This window comes from Trachemys scripta, chromosome 2, assembly GCF_013100865.1.
Source record: "Trachemys scripta elegans isolate TJP31775 chromosome 2, CAS_Tse_1.0, whole genome shotgun sequence".
NCBI lineage: Eukaryota > Metazoa > Chordata > Testudines > Emydidae > Trachemys > Trachemys scripta.
In genome coordinates, this window is record NC_048299.1 from 34874605 (window position 1) to 34896293 (window position 21689).

At 43.3% G+C, this 21689-nt stretch overlaps 1 protein-coding gene across 9 annotated transcripts in view; it reads right to left on the bottom strand.

The window, feature by feature from the left end:
- Positions 1-21196, bottom strand: part of ARMC3 (armadillo repeat containing 3) — a 100763-nt gene extending 79567 nt beyond the window's left edge. For 3 of the 9 annotated variants that reach the window (XM_034760269.1, XM_034760280.1, XM_034760281.1), the window contains exons 1-3: positions 21056-21195; positions 17032-17076; positions 11240-11288 (exon numbers count right to left, since the gene is read on the bottom strand). In XM_034760269.1, the coding sequence (XP_034616160.1) occupies positions 11240-11287 (48 nt within the window). In that variant the 5' untranslated portion in view covers position 11288; positions 17032-17076; positions 21056-21195. Of the gene's footprint in view, positions 1-11239; positions 11289-12167; positions 12195-14479; positions 14680-17031; positions 17227-21055 lie in introns of those variants that run through there. The other 6 variants (XM_034760271.1, XM_034760278.1, XM_034760270.1 and 3 more) reach the window with 6 other exon arrangements.
- Between the last annotated feature and the right edge of the window lie 493 nt (positions 21197-21689).

Sequence of the window (21689 nt, forward strand, 5' to 3'; positions counted from 1 at the left end):
GCCTTCTGCCCTGACCTGCCCCCAACACCCAGCCTTCTGCCCTGCACCTCCACACCCCTCTGCCCTGACCTCCCCCCAACACCCAGCCTTCTGCCCTGCACCTCCACACCCCCCCAGCCTTCTGCCCTGACCTCCCCGCAACACCCAGCCTTCTGCTCTGCACCTCCACACACATCCCAGCCCTCTGCCCTTACCTCGAGTCACCCCGCTCAGCCCGCTGCAGGCCTAGGTGAACAGAACCCCAGGCTGGAAGTGGGCTGAGCAGGCTGGCGGCGTATGATTAAAAATTATTTTAATTTAATTTTAAAGGAAGCTTCTTAAACATTTTGAAAACCTTGTTTACTTTACATACAACAATAGTTTAGTTATATAATATAGACTTATAGAGAGAGACTTTCTAAAAAACGTTAACATGTATTACCGGCACGCGAAATCTTAAATTAAAGTGAATAAATAAAGACTCGGCACACCACTTCTGAAAGGTTGCCTACCCCTGCTGTAGCCCATGAAAGCTTATGCTCAAATAAATTTGTTAGTCTCTAAGGGCCATAAGTACTCCTGTTCTTTTTGTATTAGACATAGAGTTGTGTGTTCTATTTTATTTTGCTTGGTAATTCACTTTATTCTGTCTGTTACTACTTGAAACCACTTAAATCCTATTTTCTGTATTTAATAAAATCACTTTTTACTTATTAATTAACCCAGAGTATGTATGAATACCTGGGGGGGGGGAGAACTGTGCATATCTCTCTATCAGTGTTATAGAGGGCGAACAATTTATGAGTTTACCCTGTATACAGGGTAAAACGGATTTATTTGGGGTTTGGACCCCATTGGGAATTGGGTATCTGAGTGTTAAAGACAGGAACACTTCTTAAGTTGCTTTCAGTTAAGTCTGGAGTTTTGGGGCACATGGTTCAGACCCTGTGTCTGTGTTGGAGAAGCCTGACGTGTCTGGCTCAACAAGACAGGGTGCTGGAGTCCCAGGCTGGCAGGGAAAGCAGGTGCAGAAGTAGTCTTGGCACCTCAGTTGGCAGCCCCAAGGGGGTTTCAGTGATCCAACCCACCACAGTATTTATACCATATAATTACACACCTTAAACCGTTTACTATTTGTGTTGCTATACTATTCTTTCATGCCTTTTTATACTACTAATACATCAGAGGTCCATGTTGCTAAATAATCCTGAATACTGAGGTCACTGAAATATATATACATAGCTCATCAGCCAAGGATATCACTTAGGACCAGGTAGATCACTCAGACCTTGTCCTGAACTGCAGGATGTGCTAAAAGAGGGCAGATGAGGGCACAGGAAGCTTTTTGTCCCTTCTCCTCAGTGTACATGTGCAGAAGTAAGGCAAAATATGCTCCTAGGACCCAATCTTGCAAACTCCTCCTCAAAGAACTAGTCCTTACCATGTCATTAATTCCATTGGCTTCAATGGGGCAACTCACATGAGTAAGAGTTTGCAGGACTGGCCCTCTAGAACTCCCTTGAATGCTAGGAGGCGATTGCTTGGCAAAGGCACGTATCTATGCTCATGACCATCAAGCAGTGTGGTCAGCTGGCTTGACAATATGGCCCAGTAATCCCCACATAATTCATGCTGTGACCAGCAGCAGGCATGGGAAGTAGTGCAATTAATTAATCCTCACAACAGCTCTATGAGGTATGAGCATAGTGAGCCAAATTCTGACCCCAGTGTGCAGCCCAAATGGCAGGTCAGTATGCTGCGGATCTATGTAGGAATCTTTTCCCTAGGCTGTAGAACAGCAATACAGCCACTCCATGGCCTCTACAACAGCCCATGCAGTTGGTTCATTCTACCTGCCTGACAAATGGCCACTGGACAGTTGAGTATCTCTTGCCACACCTTCACTCTTTCCCTGTCCCAACCAAAAAAATCTCTGTGTGCTGGGACATAGGAAACCCCTATAGAGAAGAGCTATACGGTACACACAGGATATAACCATTCTGAGCGTCAGACAATCCTGTCCCACCCCACCCCTTTCCAATTGCTGGATCAGGGCCCTTTGATGCAGTGGAGATTTAACAGATTAATGTCATATCCCTCATTTCTACTTCTACTAAGGTGACTAGATAGCAAGTGAAAAATCAGGGCAGGGAGTGGGGGGGGGGGGCAGTAATAGGTGCCTATATAAGAAAAAGCCCCAAATATTGGGACTGTCCCTATAAAATCGGGACATCTGGTCACCCTAACTTCTCCATTTATATTTCAGCTTGTAAAGGTTTGGGACCCTTTAGGGTAAAGGGCTCTATATATATTGTAAATGTAAACTATTGATCGATCCTAAGGCCAGAAGGGACCATTGTGATTATCTAGTCTGATCTCCTGTATAACACAGGACATAGAACTACCCCGAAATAATTCCTACAGCAGATCTTTTAGGAAAACATCCAATCTTGATTTAAAAATTGTAAGTGATGGAGAATCCACCCCAACCCTTGGTAAATTGTTCCAACGGTAAATTACTCTCACTGTGAAAAATGTATGCATTATTATTATTATTACACTACATCTATACTAGCAGATATGACAAATTAAGCTGATAACCAATAACAGATGTATGTACACCACCCTCCAAAATATTCTGCTATCTGAAGACTAGTTGGGGCTTTTAGCAAACAGCCCTTAGCAAGGGGCAGTGAGGAGCTTGGAGAGAGGGAGGAAATCATCTGTCACACTCCTTCACGGGACACAGCCATCATACTTCCCCAAGGGCATAGCTAGCTCTGCTGGCCAACGCATGTGAGGGTCGGGGGCAAAGCCATAGCTCTGAACTGATTTTTCTTGGATTTTGGTTTTGTAATTTTAAATAATTGGGCAGGTGCGAAAAGTCTGTCTGGGCACTTTTTATTTTAACTTGAAAGGAAATAAATAAAAACCTAATACAGTACTCCTTGTCCCTTTCCACCCAGCTGTGCCTGGAGAATGCATCTGAGCCACAGCCTCTGCACTCCCTCAGAAGCTGTGGCTGTGATTTGGGCTTCCCTGATGCAGGCTACATAAGGGGGGGAATTCTTACTCCCTTCCCACACCCCTGTGCAGCTGCATTAGACATAGCCTTGAGTGATTTCTCTGTAGCTTTAGGTTGTGTGCTTCTATAAACATTTGGTTAGGCTAGAAGGTAAAGATATAAACAATACGGGAATAAACCATAACCTCACTTTTTCCTGAAACTTCAGAATGGCTTCTTGAAATTGTCATAGGCAGTTGCAGACCTTGCAATGGCATTAGGCTTTGAACGGAAGGGTGATTTACAGTTAACATTCTAATGAGCCACCTAGTGAAGAGGGAGGGCCACTTTCAGCCCTGGTGAAAGCTGGAGAAACTCCACTGACTTCCAGAATTGTGCCTGCCTATAAAAGGGATGAATTTGGCCCAAATATTTAGCTATGGTGATGAAGTGGTAGATATAGAATTATAGATACTGAGGCCAGAAGGGAGAATTGTGTTCATCAAGTCTGACCCATCAATAAATATTTATTTCAAAAAATTCAGTCCTGATTTAAAAATGGCCAGTGATGGAGAATCTACCACAACCCTTGGTAAATTGTTCCAATGGTTAATTACTCTCACTATTTCAAAAATGTACACTTTATTTCCAGTCTGAATTTATCTAGCTTGAACTTCCAGCCATGGATCATGTTATACCTTTGTCTGCTAAACTGAAGAAACCATTATTAAATATTTGTTTCCCATTAAGGCTCTTTCAATCTGTAATCAAGTCACCCCATAACCTTCTCTTTGTTATGCTAAATAAACTCAGCTCCTTGAATCTATCATTGTAGGGCATGTTTTCTAATCCTTTAATCATTCTCATGATTCTTCTCGAAACCCCCTCAAACTTATCAATATTTTTCTTGAATTTTGGATGAATCTTGAATGAAGGAGACTGAGCTGTTTTGCATGGGGGGAATTGGTCTGGGCATAGGACCGAATGTAGGTTGCAACCAAAGTGCATAGGGCCAGCCACCAGAAACTTCTTGACACCAGGGCCTGGGTCTTGAATAGACTGAAATGACCTGCCAGAGAAGCATCATGTCAGATTCATCAGACTTGCAGACTGGGTCACCCGTCGGGTACATAGATGCATCCCTTCCGATACAGAATTCCATCACGGAGAGTGAATGTCAAGGCAGTCTGGGCATTGGCACTGTCTAGGGCTTAGTAGAACTGAACTGCAAGGGGATTGCTGTGCACCAGGGAATGTACGGAGAAGAGCAGGTCATGGTACCTGAGATGAAATTTGACAGTTTGAGAACTGTGGATTCTCACAACTCTGGGTCTGGTTCACAACACTCCCCCTTTCAGGATAATGCATTTGCCTTCCCATTCCTGGTCCCGGGTTGGTAGGTCACCACAAAGTCAAATCGTGTGAAGATGAGAATCCAGTGGGCCTGTTGCTTTAGGTGCGGAAGCATCTTCAGGAATTCCAGATTTTTGTGCTCAGTGAGGACTTAGATTGGGAACCTGGTACCCTCCATAAGATGCCGCCATTCCTCAAAGGCTGTTTTGATACCCACTAGCTCTTTATCGAGGATGTCATCATTTTTTCTCTGCTGGGACGGGCTTGTATGAGTAAAAAGCACAAGGGTGAAGCTGACTATTTGAGGCTGCCGTTTGGGAGAGGTCTGCTCCCAGCCCGAAGTTCAAGGCATCCGTTTCTACTGGAAATGGCCAGCCCAGTTTGGGATGAACCAAAATGGGGGCTGTGATGAATTTTTGCTTTAGGCACTCAAAAGCTGCTTACATCTATGGGGGCAAGAAAAACAGACTCCCTTATAAAGGGGGCTGTGATTGGGGCCACCATCCCTGAGAAATCCTTGATGAATCACATATAGAAATTGGTGAAACGCAAAATGATTGCAGCCCCTGGATGTCCCTGGGTAACATCCAGTTGATGGTGACTGTCACTTTGTGTGGGTCTTTGTCCAACCCTTCAGGGGAGATGATGTAGCTGAGAAACTCTACTGTTGACCAGAGTCTCCCGACCTCATCAGGAATAGCAGCTATAACGGCAGTCAGAGATACATCAAGGGTGGATTCGCGGCTGCTGCCAATCCAACAGGGGCACAAGGAAGCAACTGGCCCAGCCCAGACCCCCTTATCAGGGTTGGTGTTTCCTGACCTTGAAACTGGTCTGACCTTAGCAGGGCATCTCAGGGCACAGTGTCCACTGCACCCATGTGACCCTAAGAGCATCCCAATATCAGAGGGCAAGGGGTTCACTGGTATCAGGTAATGAGTTTCATCTGGACTGACTGGTTCAGTGTATCCCAATTCACATATGTCACAATCTGCATCTAATAGCTGTCATGTAATATGTCATTGGAAAACTAACTCATTGATCATTAATATTCTTGTGCAATGTAGGTACATAGTGTAAATTTAAAATTATGGATATATGCTGGAACGGTGATTAAAATGTGCTTAAACCAGGCATGTCAGGGGGAGTTGGTAAACAGGTCTGTTCTAGACAAAGGAATGTGTATCTGCTTATCTGACCAGGCCAGTCATCATGCAGAAACAATAAAGGTCCATTCACATCTTAGGTAAACAAAGCTATCAAGCGGGGAAGGAGACAGCTTCCAGCAGGCAAGAGAAATTTTATTTGGGCTATAAAAACAGGGGGTCTGAACCTCAAGTGATATGCAATTGAATCAACTGATTGTATACAATATTACTGCATTACAAATGTTTGAGAGAAGTGTTTTGTGAAAGCCTATGTCAAATTGGTGATTAATATCATTGTAAAATGTATGTATTAACACTATATACGGAATTATGGATACTCTTTGACATTAGGCTTTACAAACACAGAAGAAACAGGTCAGTTCCAGAGAAGAGGGAATGTCACATCTATACTAAGCAGGACATCATCCTGCCTTTTGAAACATGGTCATTGAACTTTGGAAGATACAAGTAAAGCCAAAAGCCATCTTTAGCATCCATGACTAGACAGACATGAGGGAACAGAACTCTTGCAAACTGAGAAAGATGGATTCTTCAATCATGGGAGGTTGAAGTCTCTGGAAATGGAATATAAGTGAGAAACCTGCTTAGGCAAAGAACAAGGGAAAACAGCCCCTTGTGCTTCTGTGGAAGGTCCTGACTGAGTGAAAGTCAGCCATGGCTGGGAAGAAGGAATATTGACGAGAGAAATCATCTTAAACAAAGCCTGTACTTTGGTAGATTAAGTTTTAGACTTTTAGATGTGTGTTTTCACTTTTATTTGCTTGTAACCATCTCTACTTCTATTTCTTTTACTTGGCATCTCTTAACCTATGTCCTATCATTAATAAATTCGTTTAATTTTTACTGTAAACCAACTCAATACTGTGTTTGAAGGGAAGGTTGTATTTATCCCAGTTAAGTTAATAAGCTGTGATGTGCTTTTGTCTCTGTAGAGGAACAAACAAACCTTATCATTTCTCTGAACTGCCCAGAAGAGGGCTGGACATTACAGACAAGGTAAAGTGTCCACTTTGTCCCCAGATTTCTCATGTTTCAGCTTTGAGCTCTGTATAGTCCCACAGGAGCGCAGCTGTCATGGGAGTTCATACATCCAAAGATTGAATTTAGTGTAACTTGATCTATTCATTGCTTTGAAAATTAATTTTTGGAAAATTTGGGACTGCGAATGTGTTGGGGTCACTTGGCAAGTAGTAACTAATGCTGGTAGAGACTAGGGAGTGTGACTGGTGTATTGCTGGCAGGCTGCTGGGGTCAGAGCTGCTGGACCGGGGCAGCAGTTATATGCAGACACTCAGGATCTGACCTATATGCTTGTGGCTGGCTGTGAGCATCCCAGGCTAGGAGCTACAGCAGTAAGCATTGTAAGGCACCCAGGGTTGCAGGGCAAGTGATGACAGAATCCCTCATTGGTCTGAACTGCATGCTGAACCCCATGACACCCCACAATACAGACAGGCCCAAAGTTCGGTATTGATTCTTCTCAGCCTCAGACTGGCACGGCCAGGTCTGGTCTATCTGCAGGGGTTCCAGTTTCCAGCACAGGGTGGGTGGTTGAGAAGTGGACGGCTGGGACATTGTCAGGGCTCGAGAGGCAGGGCTATGTTCATGGCACTGGTCAGTAAGGCAGATGTCAATTCTGATACATAGGTCGACCGGATCATCAAGATGGGACGGCGGCTTGACCTGAGCCAGTTCATTGTTTATTCCATTGTTCAAGCTAATATGAAACTGATGACGCTGTGCAGCCTAATTCCATTCAGTATCTGCAGAAAGGCAACGGAATTCAGTAGTGTATTGGGGAGCTCACTGATACCCCTTGCTGATGCATATGCAGCGCTGCTTCAGCAGTTGGGGGTGGGGGGGGAGGGGCTCACCAAAGATAAGTGACATAGCCTTAATGAACTGCTGCAACTGGCCCAGAAGAGGGCTAGACTGTTCCAAGGGTGGGGAGGCCCAGGACTAAGTCTCCCCAGTGAGCAGACTAATGATGAGCCCCACTCAGGCCTGGTCTGTGAGGAAAGACTGGGGGTGTAACAAGAAGAGAAGCCAGCACTGTTTTAGGAAACCTCAGATCTGACCACGATCACCACTAAACTTCTATGGGAGTGGAACTTTTGGCTCCCTGGGGGGAGCAGTCAGGGTTGATGGCGAAGCCACCTGGGCTTGTAGGGCAGCATTTGTGCCTGCAGATGGATACCTGTGTCTGCAAGTTCTGTATGACACACACCTACACTCAACCATGCACATTGCAACTGAGACAATTTGACCCACACCAGTATTGTGTCTCCCTGTGTTAAGCAACGTCACTCCTCCACACATACGTCGTGAGAATGCTACAGCCAGAATGGTTGAGAAGATCAGAGCAAACCAAGGCCTACCAATATACACAGACCTCTTTGACCATCCATGAGCGTGCCTGTCGTCGAAGCACCCTTCATGAGCCAACTTGTCCTACCCAGATTTCTCTGTGATGTCAATATCACACAAAGAATGGTCTTCAGCTGACATCAGAAATCAGTCTCTTATAAATGACCCAATTGTGTGCCCAACTTTGATTTGCCATGTCACTCGTGACCCCTTCTGAACCAATTTCCAATGGGCCAAGGTCAATGGGCAGGCCTGTACACCTGGAGCCAGTACAAGGATCCCACATGCAGCAGTGGCCAAAAACAGACAATGTCTCTCATCAATGACGATTGCCCTTTTATCACATTTGGTGGTGGGTCTGAGGGCTCTGCACTATGCTGAGGCTGCTGCGAATTGGCTTGGTAAGCTCCACATTCGATAAGAAGGATATATTCAAATGCATACTGTTTACTTGCACCCAGCTTACTAAGCAAGCCAGATCATTCTGTATCAGTGACTTCATTATTTATCACTTCCCCAATCTCTGTGTCATCTGCAAACTTTATCAGTGATGATTTTATGTTCTCTTCCAGATCATTGATAAAAATGTTAAATAGTGCAGGGCCAAGAACCCATCCCTGTGCAACCCCACTAGAAGTACATCCATTTGATGATGATTCCCTTTTTACGGTTACATTTGGAAACCTATCAGATATCCAGATTTCAATCAATTTAGTATGTGCCATATTGTTCTAGTTTTTTAATCAAAATATCATGTGGTACAAAGTCAAATGCCTTACAGAAGTTCAACTTTATTACATCAACACTACTACCTTTATCTATCGAACTTGTAATCTCATCAACAAAAAAGGAGAGATCAAGTTTGTTTGACATGATCTATTTTTCATAAACCCCATATCGACTGGTATTTATTACATAATCCTCATTTACTTCTGTATTAATCAAGTCTCTTATCAGCTGCTCCACTAACTTGCCCGGGATCGATGTAAGACTAACAGGCCCATAATTACTCAGGTCATCCCGTTTACCCTTTTTAAATATTGGCACATTACCTTTCTTCATCTCCTGGAACCTCCCCAGTGTTCCAAGACATTGAAAAGCAACATTAATGGTCCAGCAAGCTCTTTTAAAACTCATGGATACAAGTTATCTGGACCTTCTATATTATCAATTTATTACTTTGTTATTATCACTAGAATATATAATTCTAATTCTAGAATGTAGATTGTTAGTCCCCAAAAGACACAAAGAATTAAACACAAATGTGGAGACCTGAGACTTTTCAAAGTGGAATAAGTTTAAAGAAACTATTTAATATTTTTTACAATAATTTACAGTACCAGATAATAAGTTGTTCCTCCCCCTTTGCCTCTGTAATACAAAGGGTAGCAACATAATCAGCATTGCTATTCTTAGTGCCCCCAGGGAACAAATAGATGACTTTCCCACACTATCAATTCCAGTCCACGTTCAAAGATGTACTACTCCTGCCCAAAACATTTCTGTAAATGAGTCATATGTGATCTTCAGAGAAATCATTATTTTATAACAATATATTTCTCTGAGGCAGGCCTGATTTCAGATCAAAATTTACAAATTGTAAATTCAATATTCTAATCTAATTCTACATGGGTTGCTTGTAAAATTTCCACCTTGACAACATGTATAGGTTAGCTCAACTACTAGAGTCCTATGCTTGAAGACAGGTAAAGCTTGAATAAAATACTGGAAGTCCACTGGGTTCAATAAGCAACCACCTGCCCAATGCATAGTGTGTATAAAATTAAATGAAATTTTAAAGCACTGCAGTTCACAGGTTTCTGTAATTGAGATGGATGACATTTCTAGCATCTCATCGGAGAGTACAAACCTAATGGAAGTGGAGACATCAAACCATATTATGGTTTTCTTAGAGATGTTTCCTAAGGAGCATGGATTGTTTATTATATTTGCTCAGAGCATTACATAATAGGGCCCCAACTGATTGTGGCCTTTGGACACTACCATAATATAAATGTATAATTTATTATCTAAACGTTAATGGAAAAATGTACAAGGAAATCAAGGTACTATTCACCATGAAGCCCCTAACAGATTGGCCACTCTGTTTTGATGAGTGCTCTAAATGAATATTTTCCATTTTTCAATAAAATTCCACTGTTTCCTAGAAAACTTGCTAACCATAAGGGAAGCAAGCAATGTTTCTGCAAGTTTCTGGGTTGTAAAGCTTGGAAGGAAGTTGTGTTACTCACATCCTGCAGGGATAGAAGCAGGCACCTATAACTAAGCAAAATTCATCAGATTACAAGGATGGGCTACTGACACAAGACCTGAGCCAATAACCATTGACTTCAATGAACATTGGATCTGGCCCACAGTGGGTAGTGGAAAGAGATGACTCTACGAGCTCTAAAAAGAAAGCTACGCAAAGGGGATCCTGCTAAGGCACCAATAACCAATGAAAAGCTAAGTTTGGACTATGTGTTCCCTTCCACAGTGTATATTGGAGCAAATGAAATGAAAAGAGGGCAGAAATAACCCAAAAACAGCAGCAAGACTGAGGGAGTAATGGAATCAACACAGCATTCTTTCATCCTCCCCAGGAGCCCATAAAAGCCCCTCCACACAACTACTCTGAGGTCCAGGCTTTGCAAGCCTGTAGGCAACTGGCAGAGCCAGGGAGCAGCCACTCTATGTGGCATGCTTCCCATAAAAATTCAGTGGATTTTTCATGCAATGTGCCATTAACTCTCATCCATAGCTTCTACCACCTCTCCCATCTTTCCCCCCAAAAGGGGAATACTTCACAGCCACTGGAGACAGCCAATAGCAACATGACTCCTAAAGGACCCACATCACTAAGGGAGAGGGGGAATGGGCAGTAATGTGCAGAGGCTGACTGCAGATAACGCAGAATCCACAGTGCTAGAGCTTGAAACATTTGTAAATCCTTGAGGTCCGTGCAGTAACAAAGCCATCCACACTGCTACACAGCTATCCCCATTGAGATGAGAATGTGCCAGTCCCCACAGTTTGAATGCCATGGAGTTTTTGGTTTTCCCCTTCCTCTGATGTTTACAATGGGAGGGGAGCATATAGACCTTAGAGAAAAATGAAGCTTGGATTGTTTCAGACATTACTGTTTACAAACCCCGCCAAAGATAACACTCTTCATAAAAACAACATATGCCTGGTCATTGTTTTGCATACCGTCCAAAGAAAGCAGAAATGGGATCTTCTTTATGAGTCATTTTTAGACTGCATGCGGAAGTTAGTGGGAGTAAGGGACTGTGTAAGAAGAGTATGATTGAGGCCTATAACTGTGTAATATGTTCATTTCACAGCACATAACATTTTATAAACTTACCACATCCTTGGGAGGAGGCTCCACTTCCTTCTTTACTTTTTTACCCATTCTAAAAACAAACAAACAAAAAAAGGAGTTAATAAACAAACAAGTGATCTTAGGACCTAGTTCACCAGGGATGTTGTACAGAAGCTTTTAAGACAGGCTCTCCCACCTGTTTGTCCCACCTAGCCAGTCTAGACAAATCTTAAAGGACTCTTTTGCACGGAGCAACAGTAATTTCTTTGGCTGAAAGTCATCCCTTGAAGACAACAATTTTATATTTGTGCCACAGAACAAACTTCTTAACACTTGATCACATTTGGAGAAGCTTAAATGCCAACAAAATATACCTCCGAAAAGTGATGAAGAAAGAGACACCAGATTGGAAGGCAATGTGATACGACAAGGTCAGGTTGTAGTGGTAGTTGTTGTTTGCATATAGGAAATATATTAAGGATTAACTTTTCTGTAGGTTTAGGTTCACATGCATGCACAAAACTGTGCACCCATTTATCACATGAAAATGGGCATTTAGTTGCGTATATTTTTCCATGGATGGTTGCAGAAATTACCCATACAAATATAGACAGGCAACTCTACAAACACACACTGGCATTCACTAGCAGTGGAATAACAACACTTTGGGTGTGTCTACACTACGAAATTAGGTCGATTTAATAGAAGTCAATTTGATACAGTCAATTGTGTGTCCCCACTAAGCGCATTAAGTCGGCAGTGTGCATCTACAGTACCGAGGCTAGCGTTGACTTTCGGAGCGTTGCACTGTGGTAGCTATCCCACAGTTCCCGCCGCCCATTGGAATTCTGGGTTGAGCTCCCAATGCCTGATGGGGCAAAAACATTGTCGCGGGTGGTTCTGGGTACATGTTGTCAGCCCCCCTCCCTTCCTCCCTCCGTGAAAGCAACAGCAAAAAATCATTTCTCACCTTTTTTCCTGGGTTACCCGTACAGACGACATACCACGGCAAGCATGGAGCCCGCTCGGCTCACTGTCACCGTATGTCTCCTGGGTGCTGCTGGCAGACGCAGTACTGCAGTGCTACACAGCAGCATCCCCTGGCCTTGCCTTGCCTTGCCTTGCGGACAGTACAATACGACTGCTAGCAGTCATCATCGTCCCATGGGTGCTCCTGGCCGACCTCGGTTAGGTTGGTCAGGGGCGCCTGGACAAAAATGGGAATGACTCCAGGTCATTCTCTTCTTTAAGTTTTGTCTAATGGAGATTCAGTCCTGCCTGGAATATCATGCAAGCTGGAGGCTTCTGCCTCAGGCTGCTCTCCCAGTCGGCAGCACCGTGCGGTCACACCTACCCCAGCCTACCCCTTGCTCCCATGGCTCATGAAGCCTGGACAGTAGTAAGGAGCAGTTCAACTATAGGCTGAGCAAGTGCAGAATGGTGGTAGAATGTGCCTTTGGACGTTTAAAAGCTCCCTGGCGCAGTTTACTGACTCCGTTAGACCTCAGCGAAACCAATATTCCCATTGTTATTACTGCTTGCTGTGTGCTCCACAATATCTGTGAGAGTAAGGAGGAGACTTTTATGGCGGGATGGGAGGTTGAGGCAAATCGCCTGGCCACTGATTACATGCAGCCAGACACCAGGGCAATTAGAAGAACATAACAGGGCGCGCTGTGCATCAGAGAAGCTTTGAAAACCAGTTTCGTGACTGGCCAGGCTATGGTGTGAAAGTTCTGTTTGTTTCTCCTTGATGAAAACCCACCCCCTTGTTTCACTCTACTTCCCTGTAAGACAACCGCCCTCCCCTCCCCCCTTTGATCTCCGCTTGCAGAGGGAATAAAGTCATTGTTGTTTCACATTCATGCATTCTTTATTAATTCATCACACAAATGGGGGGATAACTGCCAAGGTAGCCCGGGAAGGGTGGGGGAGGAGGGAAGCACAGGGGTGGGGTAGTTGTAGGGCCACCCCCTAGAATGGCATGCCGCTCATCATAGAAGCGGCATGTCTGGGGCTCTGACCCAGAGCAGCCGTTTGCCTCGCTGGTTCTTTGGTAGGCTTCACGCGGCACTGCTGCGGGTCCCTGTTATAACCTCCGTCCTTCATGCCCTTGCAGATTTTTTCAAATATTCCAGCATTTTGTCTTTTGGAACGGAGTTCGGATAGCACGATTTGTCTCCCCATACAGCGATCAGATGCAGTACCTCCCGTTCGGTCCATGCTGGAGCTCTTTTGCGATTCTGGGACTCCATGGTCACCTGTGCTGCTCAGCTCGCTACGCTGGCCAAACCGGAAATGAAATTCAAAAGTTCGCAGGGCTTTTCCTGTCTACCTGGCCAGTGCATCTGAGTTGAGAGTGCTGTCCAGAGAGGTCACAATGGAGCACTCTGGGATAGCTCCCGGAGGCCAATACTGTCAAATTGTGTCCACACTACCCCAAATTCGACCCAGCAGGGTCGATTTCAGCACTAATCCCCTCATCAGGCAGGAGTACAGAAATCAATTTTAAGAGCCCTTTAAGTTGACAAAAATGGCTTTGTCGTGTGGATGGGTACAGGGTTAAATCGATCTAATGCTGCTAAATTCGACCTAAACTCATAGTGTAGACCAGGCTCTGTGACTGTGGATGGGGAAGATTTTCCCTTTCCTCTTCCAGGGGCTAAGAAGACAGAACAAATTATTTAATAAAAATCCAGAGCCTGTTTCTCCACTGCCTTGCGTCTTGTGTAGTCATATGCATCTGTGCAAAGTGAGTGTAACATACTTCAATTCTGACTTGAGAGTATTTTCATTCACTTTATACAGATATAGATAATTACACAAGGTTCAAGGCAGTGAAGAATCAAGGGCTTAGAATTTTATAATGGGATTTTACTCAGAATGCAGATGAATATGCAAGTAATGCGACACTTCCCTACAATATTCAAAGAGTTTTTGGGTCCTTGGTAATTTTAAAAAGCAGTATGATTCATATGAATGAGCTTTAGTATGAAGGAATTGTGTATTCAGTGGGCTAACAGTCTTTGGCCTCACTTCAGGAGCTTAATTACCTTACACAGACAGTGACATCACCACTACAGTTACTATCCTGGGTTTCAATACATTCTGTCATCAAATGGTATTGTCAGTTTAGTTCCCATAAAGCTCCCTTTATTTAGTGGCCACTCTGGGCAATGATCTATATGGATCCCTTTTGCTTTCTGCTAATTAAAAAAATGTGATTTTTATACTGAATTATTTCAGTCAATTGGGGTGAACAGAGGTGGAAAAGATACCTACCCACAATTATTAGAGCTGGTCAGAAATTTTCAGACAAGACAGCTTTTCATCCAAAAGTGCCGATATGTCAAAACTTCAAACTTTTCCAGTTAAAGGGGGAGTAATGACAAATCCTTTTTTGGGAAGGTTTCTCAGATCCAGGATGGAATTCCTGCTAACAGTGAGCCCATCGCCAATAGCCTGGTGGTTATGGCACTCACCTGGGATACAAAAAAATGGGAGAACTAAATTTAAGTCCTTACTCTGCCTGATTTAGAGCAGAGACTTGAACCCAAGTCTTCCAAGTCACGGGTGTATGCCCTGACTACTGGGCTCTAGAGTCTATTGCTTTTATTCTGGCCCAATGAATATTTAATGATTTATAAAAAGTGAAGCAACTCCAGCACTTGAGAGACCCACACTATAATAGCTTGTTGGGTAGAACATTCAATCAGGCAAAGCAGGGAGCTGAGCCTAAATCCCCCATGTCTCCTGCATGTCCTTTGAGCACCATAACCATCAGGCAATTCCGGGGGTGGAAGTGTTACACTCCACAACAAATTTCAAGAGGTCTCAGGCTCATCCTGCTGCAGAACAGGAAGTTTTTCAAAAGCATGTTTTCCTGTCCCATGATAATTTTCAATTTCCCAGCCAGTTCTAATGGCTATTCCTCAGTAATGCAAATCCCTGTTGCTTGCTGACTGGCTGGTCAATCTGCATAATGACTGTATGGCTATTTCTCAATAATCACACAGTAGGCATATTCCTGGGCTCTGACTTCCTAATGCCCTCAGCCATATATGTCTACAACACAACTATCTGCTTCTGATCTTCATTCTTCCTGACCCCTTTCAACTTTCCTTCCTGTACCTTCTTGCTCCTGATAAAGGCTAAGAATTCCACACACATAGATTCCTATCATATGAGAGTACAGTCTGTCACTTATTTTGAATGTTTTTAAATTGTTTCTGATGATATTTGCAACCAGATTCTCTGGTAGGGTAAATAAACCTAAACCAGGAAGATGTGGTTTCAGAAGGACTCCCCATACTGTGGAGAGTCCTCAGGTGGTGTAGAGTTGTTGGAATGCAGGAAGCATGGATGGAGGAAAGGTCGCAAGGCTCGGGTGTCTTACGTCCTGGTGATCCTCTGCCTTCCAGAACAGCCCTGGGGGTTGTAGGCAGCTGGCATAAAGTAGAGCAGTCCTAAGGCACAGGATTTCCCACACAAAATGCTGTAGTGTGAATTTATTTCAGAGGTTGTTCCTGTTGCTATAACTGTCAGCAATTTTCCCCTTTGCTTTCTGACTAACCCTTGCACCCACTCACCCAACCTTTATTTCATTCTCTCATCACCATCCTTGTGATATCAAAGCTTCGTAAAGACAGGTGAGGGATTTTACATTTTAGTCAGCTGTTAGCTAAGAGAAGTAGCAACACCAGAAAACAAGTAATAGTGAGAAGTGCAGTTTCTGCCAATTTCCACTGCTCAGCCCCTGGACTAAAAAAAAAAACTGTATTCCAGTTTTCAGTATATGCAAAGTTCAATAAACTTCCCCCAGCTGAAAATACAGTGCCTCGTTCTCGTGTGCTTACTCAGTAGCTTTTTATAGTTTGTAAAGTAGTTTGCCTAACTGGTTTATGTAGTAAGATCCTTTTAAGGTTAGAATGAAAGGAAAATGCAACACATCTAACTTAAAAAGAATACACTCCTGTTCTTTTATGGTCTTACTATTTTTTAGTCTCCGTTGTTTTTAATATTATTTTAAAAGCTTGAAAATAAATGTATTTTAATTAAATATTTAGAATATAGACACCCTTCCAGTGAGATTATATCTTTAATTGTGGCCAAATTCTGGGTCTGAACTACTTGTCAGTATGTCCCTTTTAAAGATGGAACTCTATATTAATAAAAAAGCAGTATCACCAATTTGAATTTGAGAATCTAGTAAAGGATCTTTTAACCAGACTGATACAGAAAATCGCTCTCTCATTCTAAAAGCTGTTACCATCACAAGACCTACACTTTTCCTAAATTACTTGAGATTAAAGAATTAAGGCCATAAAAAGGGCTTTTAATAACTTAGCCAAGTATAAAATTAGTATTCTATGACAACTGGCTGGAGTAACACATAGTACAAGTGAATTTTAAATGCATCATTCCCCAATAAACTTGAGGATTAAATGAGTGTGCAGAAATAGTTTTCCTTTCCACTAATTCATAGAAGAGTGGATGACAAGTGAACTGTAAGGAAAATAGTCTGTAAAACTTACTTTGAAAAATGTGAAAAGGTCCATTGAAATTTGCAGTGTCCAAACACACTCTCAAATCCTACTAACTATTCCTAAACAGTATCAGATTTCTACTTCTAATACCAAACAAAAACTTACACTGTGGTGTGATCAGATATTTGCACTTATAAAGCACTAACTGGCTCCAGTGCTTCCCTTCACCCATTATCTAAAACTCAAATGAAAGAAGGAACAGCCTAAGACCCTGCAAGCACTAGCAGCAGTGAGCTGTGAGACAAAGCAAAGGAATAAGAAAGAAGCACTGCCAGATATGGAACTTACCTCTTTGTCAAGAAATCAGAGGTCAGTTCTGGGGGCAATTACTTCCTATGGAGAGGGGGTAGAGAGAGAAGGATGTAAGGATAACTTCTGAGCAGTTATGTATCATTTGATCCTCTTCTGGAGCTGACAATGCCCTGCTGTAGGAGAGCTTGTGGCTGTGTTACAGCAACCTTTGCCACCAGCTTCAAGCTTTTCCTAAGAAGGACCCAGAAATGTATTCTTTTTTTTCAACATGTTAATTAGTTTGACGTAATTAAAATGAAAACTAATTAGACTAAATAAAGTCTAGGTATTTCTTCTACATTATAGAAATCCAACTCTTTCTTTCTGTCCCAACAGCTAAAATGCTTGTCATCTCCTGCCTTGATTACTACAACCTAGCCTACCACATCAAGTTTAAACTTCTCATCTTTACCATCAAAGGCCCCATATAACTGTGCCCCAGCCTACATCTCAGATCTCATTTCTTATTGCTCCAACAGTAATGCCAGCCCTGCAACTCCCTTTCTTTCCTTCTCCAAGTCCCATCATTGAGCTTTCTTACATCCTGTCCCCCATGTATGAGCTAACCTCCCAAACCCAGTACACCAGGCCCTCATTCAAACTGGCTTCCTCCCTTCAGAAAGCGACTCCTTCACTCTGCTCCATTTGAAAGCATGTGCTGTAGTTTCTGGGGAGGAGGGGGCCCTCTTGAGACAATACAGCTCCTTCCCTTCCTTAATCTCTCTGTGGGATCATCTGTAAACCCCACCACACTGTTCTTTTTATTTGCCTTCTGATTTTTGAACCTTTAGTGTCCACTTGAATAACATTTTCAAACTTTTCTCCATAACCATAAGGGCTAGAAACTTGTTTATTTTTTCATAGAAGCTGAGATTCTCACATGACTCCAGGATCTGGGGTCTTAAAAATACACCAATATCACAAGACTTGTGATAAAATCACAAGAGTTGGCAATACTAACAGTGATTGGTAGGGTTACCTTTTTCCATGTTGTTCCCCAAACATACTTTAGACCTCTTCTGAAGAGAGACCCTCAGTGAGAGGGGATTTCAGTCTTCATGCTCACTGAACTCTCAGATTATGAAACCATCAAATCGGATACCAATTGTGAGGATTTTCTATTGTGATATTTTTTCACTAAGAACGAATCTTGTCTACTAATTCGTTTCAGATAATTCAACAAACAGCCCATGACACCAATCTGGGCCTTGGCCACAGAAATCACCCATTTGGCTCAAATCTGAGCAGGCATCCTAGATGTACAAGGATCCATATGCCCTTTACCAACCTTCTATGTCACCTTATCCTGTGACAAAAATAGTATATTGAAAAAGTACTGAACTACTACATTTTATTTTCAGAAAAACTCAAAGTAAAATGTTTATCATGAGGACACAGAGATTAGTAGGTGAGTCACTCAATCCCTGTACATGTGCAGCTGAAAACATTCAAGTCAAGTCCTATTAAGACTGTAGGATATTTGAGGCAAAAATGATATCTTTCTCTGTTTTGTATAGTACAAAGCATAGTCAGTGTTTAATAAATGAAGAAATTGAATTAATGGGTAGAAATGAAATAAAAAGAAAACAACAACAGGGTTTGTTAGGAACAGACAAAATTACCATATTGGATCAGAACAGGTTCATGGAGTCTAGTATCCTGCCTCTGACAGTGGCATGTACCAAATACTTCAGATGAAGTTGCATGAAACCTGCCCTCAAATCAGTCTTCCTAACTTGCATCTGTTAGTGGTTTACTAATTCCTTGAAGCATGAGGGTTTATAACAGTTTTTTTTTTAATCTAACACAATTGTTGATGTTCTTATTATCTGTAGAAATGTTTAATCCCTTTTTTAATTCTATGTTCTTAGCCTCCATGATATGTTGTGGCAACAAGTTCCACAAGTCAAGTATGCATTATGTAAACATGATTTCATTAGTTTTAAATGTTTTGCTTTTCAATTTCATAGACCATCCCCTTTTTCTTGTATTATAAGGCTGAGTAAATGTATGTACATGATTTATCTTTTCTATACACTATTCATTTTATTTATATCCTTCTTTATTGTTCTCTCTGAATTGTCACCTCTCAAAACAGGCCTACCCCACCCCACCCCAAATCTCGTAATTTAGCAGTCTTTCCATGCCTCTAATCATATTTGTTGGTTGTCTCTCGTCTCCTTCAATGTCTGTTATATCTTTTTCAGATGTGATGACCAGAAATGAATACAGAATTCCAGTTTACTTTGTACTAATGACTTCTAACGTTGCATCATAAAATTTTAGGTTCTACCAAGTTCCTTGACAGAGGTTTTAATTGAGTTGTCCACAATGTTGTTCAAGTCATTTCCCTGAGTGGTTACAGATAATTTTGAACACACTCATGTGACTGCAAAGTTCAAAGTGTTTCTTCCAATGTACATTACCTTGCATTTATCAACAATGACTTTCACCTTCACCTAGCTTTGCTATGTCACTCAGGAGTTCCTCACAATCTTCTTAAATCTTGATTAAACTAAATAATTTGGTCTCATCTACAAATTTTGCCATCTCACTGTTCTCTCCCTTTTCCAAATCATTAACTAACATATTACATAACACCAGACATAGTATATATCCTTGGAGAATCCAAGCTGTGACAATTTGAATGAGGGAGATTTTTAAAAATTATGTGTGAGATTTTAAATGTCACATTGAGACACACAGCAAAATCCCTCATCCCAAGAGAGAGAGACTTGAAGAAGAACTGCTTTAATATGAATTAAAATAAATGAGACATGGCAGTTATGCAATCACTTTCTGAACATTAGCAGCAGGATATTTTTAATACCCAAGTCAAGAAGTGTCTGCCACTGCCTCGCATGCAAACCATTTTAAAGGGTCATATAAATCAGAGGTTCCTAACTTTTCAGGCAGCTGTGCCACTTTACTAACTAAGATCCTGATTGCAACAAACAATGCCTCTTGGTTCCCATTTCAATTGTGTGCATTCTCACACAGTTTTTCACAATGTTTCCAACTCTTAAGATTTTATCACAAGTATTGCAACATTTGGTGTTTTTCTTAAAGCCCTGTTTACTGCGGTCATGTGAGTATCTGAGAATCTCAGCTTTTACTTTATTTTTTAAAGTAATTTCTGTCCCTCATGGTTGTGGAGAAAAGCTTGAAAATGGGAACCCTAAAAGTTCAAAAGCCAGAAGGAAGATAAAAAGAATGTAAAATTAATATTTTAAAAACTCATTTTTAGGGGACCTTGACCCTTGATTTTTGAAGCCTCGAGTTGGCACATGACCACAAGCCACCCAAGAGAACAGAGTACCCACAAATGAATGGGAAGCAGGCAGAGACTCCCGGTTACTAGAGTTCACCGTTAAGGGTCTGATCCAGCTCCCCTTGAAGTCAATAGAATAGAAAGAACTCACATTGACTTCAGCAGGATTTGGACTGGGTCTAGAAAGAGGCAATTTAGAATACCAGTCACAGAAGCTAAAGTGCCAGCACTGCTGACTTAGACCAGTTGTTGAGAACTACTATTGAAGACTGGAAAATGATTCGATTTAGGGACAGCAATGCCCACCCCACCCAAGCCAAGCCAAGCCTTTCCTGCAGCTACCTGATACTGTGTCTCTGGACCTTGCCTTGATACCGTGTTTTCCTAAATTGCCTCATATAAACCATCGCTGCCCCAGTGATGCTGGCACAAGCAGATTTACCCGAATTTTTAAATGGGGGAAATCTCAGGACAAACTAGGATGTACAATCAGAGCCCAAAGACCATCAGGGGAGGGGAGCTGTGCGGAGCAAGCAGACGCCCCCAGGCACTGAGCCCCCTCCTCCCTAAGGACAGCTGGGCTGGGAGCAGGCAGAGACCCCTGCACACAGACACTGCAAGGGCAGGAGGCAGACAGACAGACAGACGTTACACCTCCCCCACACATGACACACACGAGCGTTGACGGTCACTGACCCCGACGGACAGACACCCCGCCACCCCCAGCCCCGCGGGGAACGTGCCACTCACCCGCGCGAGGGACGCCCACTGCCCAGGGATGCCGCCGGGGCCTATCGGCAGCTCCCTCTCCGCCTCTGTGTTGTGTTCACGGTTGCTAGGGAACGCCGAACACGCCTGCGGCGCATGCTCCCGGGGCTCCCTCTGGCTACGGAGGGAGGGAGGAGGCAGCGCAGAGGCTTGTGGCGCATGCGCACATGACCTTGTCGAAGGGGTCGAATCTCGCTTCGCGGTTCGGGTTGTCTGGGGCTGGCAGGTAGCGCTGTGCGCTGCGGGCTGCGGCGCAGGTCTGAGTCCGGTGCGATCGCGCCCATATACAGCCCCTTTGTGACGAGGCCCGGCTCCCTGCGAGGTTACAAACCGCGGGCCCTGAGGCCGACCAGTGACGCTGCTCCCGGCGGGGCACAGCGCAGGGGGGCTGCGCAGGGAAGGCGGGGGGCAAACAGCTGGGGCAGGGGAAGGAGCGGGGCCGAGGGGTAAAACCAGGGCTGGGGGCAGGAGTCGGGGCTGAGAAGGGGGCAGAGAGGAAATCCCCAGCCAGGGGGCAGAGCGGGTGAAAGTTACCCAGATGCAGTGAGCCATCTGCTTCCTCTCCACAGGACAGTACAGCTGTGCACCCAGGGCTGCCCGGGGGGGCAAGTGGGGC